The sequence below is a fragment of the Myotis brandtii genome, unplaced genomic scaffold, assembly GCF_000412655.1.
Source record: "Myotis brandtii unplaced genomic scaffold, ASM41265v1 scaffold469, whole genome shotgun sequence".
NCBI lineage: Eukaryota > Metazoa > Chordata > Mammalia > Chiroptera > Vespertilionidae > Myotis > Myotis brandtii.
The window spans coordinates 1,229,936-1,232,674 of record NW_005367911.1 but is presented as its reverse complement, the minus strand read 5'-3'; the positions used below and the strand labels follow the sequence as shown (position 1 = coordinate 1,232,674).

The window sequence follows — 2,739 nt, the reverse complement described above, 5'->3', positions numbered from 1 at the left end:
TTGTAGCTGCATCATGGCAGGGACCGGTTACCCACAGCCACAGAGCTGCAGCTCGCCCCTTCCCCGGCACCACGACCCGGTTACCTCTTCGCTCCTTCTTCGTCGGGCAGCTCTGGCTCGGTCGCCGCCATTACCACATCGCACTCCGCGGTAGCCGCCATCTTACCGCCCAGACCAGAGAGCCGGGTGGGAGGCCGGCGGTGAAGAGCACTTCCGGTCGGGGCATCGAGTCGCGCAGCGGCGCTGTGCCCAGAGAGGCTTTTTTTCCCGCCCCCGGAGGTCCACGGCTGTCTCCGCGCCGGGGCGGGGCCCCAGGGACGGTTCCTGTGCGTGGGGGGCGCCACTTTAACCGTAGGGCGAAAGAGGGTGCAGGAGGATGTCGCCTCTGTAGACCTTGGCTTTCCTCAATCTTCCCGGAGCCTCATTGCCACAGCAACTTCCAACTCGTGCGCGTCTTCTGTAAGGTTGAGGGGGGTCTGAGTTGGGTGGGGACCCGGTCACCCAGGACTCTGGAGGGAAAGAGCCCCCCCACTGCTGCCTTCCCGACCTTGGAGCGTGTCCACCGCTTCCTCCCGGGAAAGGCAAGAAGAGACACTTTGAGCCCGGTTCCTCCAGCTTTCATCGGCCCTGGGAAGCCCTGCCCAGTCAAGCCAGGGGTACGCGGGGCGTCTTCACCCCGCGCCTTTCATCCCCTCTGGCTGTCCACGCACCAACTGGTTCATCACCCTAATGACGCCGATCCTTTTATGATGCTGCTTTCATGTCAGCCGCTTGGGAGTGCCATCTCAGCATCAGGCCTAGGAAGAGTGGCACAGCGCCCCGGACCCTGCCCTTGAGTTTATAAGGCAGCTCACAGGGTGAGGTCCCTGCCCTGGTGTCCCCATATTCCCACCCCTTGTAAAAACTCCGCTCAGCACGTTTGTCTTGCTGAATGCAGTCTGGACTGGGAAATCTTCGAGGGCAGGGACACAGCCTAACCATCTTTGTAGTCTGTCACCTCACCCAAACCAGTATATTTGTGGACTTGAATTAAATTGGGGTTTTCTGAGGTTAAATTGAGGGAGTTTGAGGTTAAAATTTGAGATATAGCCCTAGCTGGTTTGGCTCAGTGGATAGAGCATCAACCTGCGGACTGAAGGGTCCCAGGTTCGATTCCGGTCGAGGGCACATGCCTGGGTTTCGGGCTTGATCCTCAGTAGGGGACGTGCAGGAGGCAGCCGATGAATGATTCTCTCTCATCATTGATGTTTCTATCTCTCTCTCCCTCTCCCTTCCTCTCTGAAATCAATAAAGATATATAAAAAAAATTTTTTTTGATATATATGGGAAATTAATAAGGGGGCAGGGGAATTCAAAAGGGATCTTATCCTCTTCCTCCAGTAAAACTAGGTGCCATTGTCCATAGGCTGCTCGCATGATCCCTGACTATCAGAGAGCCAAAGAAGCTGAAACCAAACGCACCATTAGGTAGGGGAGAATGGGAGAGGCCCAGTGGGTTGGCAGAGAGAGGCCATTTATCCAGCCCTCTCCAAAGTCCCTATTCTAGCTTGGGAGGACACAGACTCACCACCTGCCCTGCCTGCCAATGGCTCACAGTCTACAGTCTAATACAAGAGATCGTCTTTCACCATCTTCCCACTTGGTGTTCTCTGTCTGTAAGCTAACTCATCCACACCCACAGCTTTAACTTTATTTGTTGTGACTTTCTGTTGATATCTCCAGCCTAGATCTCTCTTCTGAGTTCAGATCTGTATACCCAACTATCTACTGGTATCTTTTGGATGTTTCACAAATCCCTAAAGCTTAACGTATTTAAATGGAACTTGTCATTCTCTCCCCACCCCTCCACAACAGAAAACAAAACAAAAACAAATGCTGGACTTGATTTTCTTCTGCTGGGTTCCTTGTCTTGTTGAATGGATTCATCATTCACCTGGTCATCAAATGAGACAGATGGAAGACATCATGAATTCCTCTCTCGTTCTCACTTCTGACTCCCAGTTTAGCATCAAATCTTGACTCTCTTGCCAAAAGTCTCCCAAATCTATCATCTTTCCATCCCAATTCTGGCTGTTGTTATTATTTTTTTTTAAAAAAACTTGGAATACTATCAAAGTTTCCCGACTGGCACCCCAGCCTCATCTCTTTGCAATCTTCCGTCTTCTACCAGACTTGACCTTAAAAGCAAAAATCGACCATGTTACTGCACTAAAACCTACCAATGGCTTTCCATGGCTGTTAGGATACAGTTGGAAGCCTTTGATCTACTACACGAGGCCTTCGATTATTTGGTTCCTTTCTACCATCAATATTGAACCCAAGTACTTATAGTTCCAGAAAAATGCCATGACTCGTTGCCATGTTTTCTTCATCCTTTCCTCCCAAGCCCTTCAAACCTCAACACAGACATAACGGACTCCAGGAAGTTCTCCGTGGCGCCCACTGCCCCCAAGTTAAATGCCCTTCTGCTGTGCTCCTGTGGCCCCTCTTTTGCTGTCATTTTGGGATGAGATGTCTAGCTCCTCTAATGGGCAGCTAGGGTGCATCATTGGTCTCCTTTTCCAGGTGCGTGGTCCCGTACCTGGCACAGAATCGGTGCTCACCATACATTGATGGAGAAACGCTTGAGTAAATGAAGCGTCACTGTACCACAGCAGCCTTAGAGAAGAACACGTGGGCATCAGACCAGAACGGCACCCCGCGTCCAGGGGGCCGCGTCCAGTACCGTGCGCGCCCGCT

The 2,739-nt window shown here is 51.8% G+C and overlaps 1 protein-coding gene across 1 annotated transcript in view; it reads right to left on the bottom strand.

Annotated features, from left to right (window-relative positions):
• Positions 1 to 218, bottom strand: part of DNAJC7 (DnaJ (Hsp40) homolog, subfamily C, member 7) — a 33,435-nt gene extending 33,217 nt beyond the window's left edge. The window contains exon 1 of the mRNA XM_005875754.2: positions 85 to 218. Coding sequence (XP_005875816.1) covers positions 85 to 161 — 77 coding nt within the window. The 5' untranslated portion in view covers positions 162 to 218. The remainder of the gene's footprint in view (positions 1 to 84) is intronic.
• Between the last annotated feature and the right edge of the window lie 2,521 nt (positions 219 to 2,739).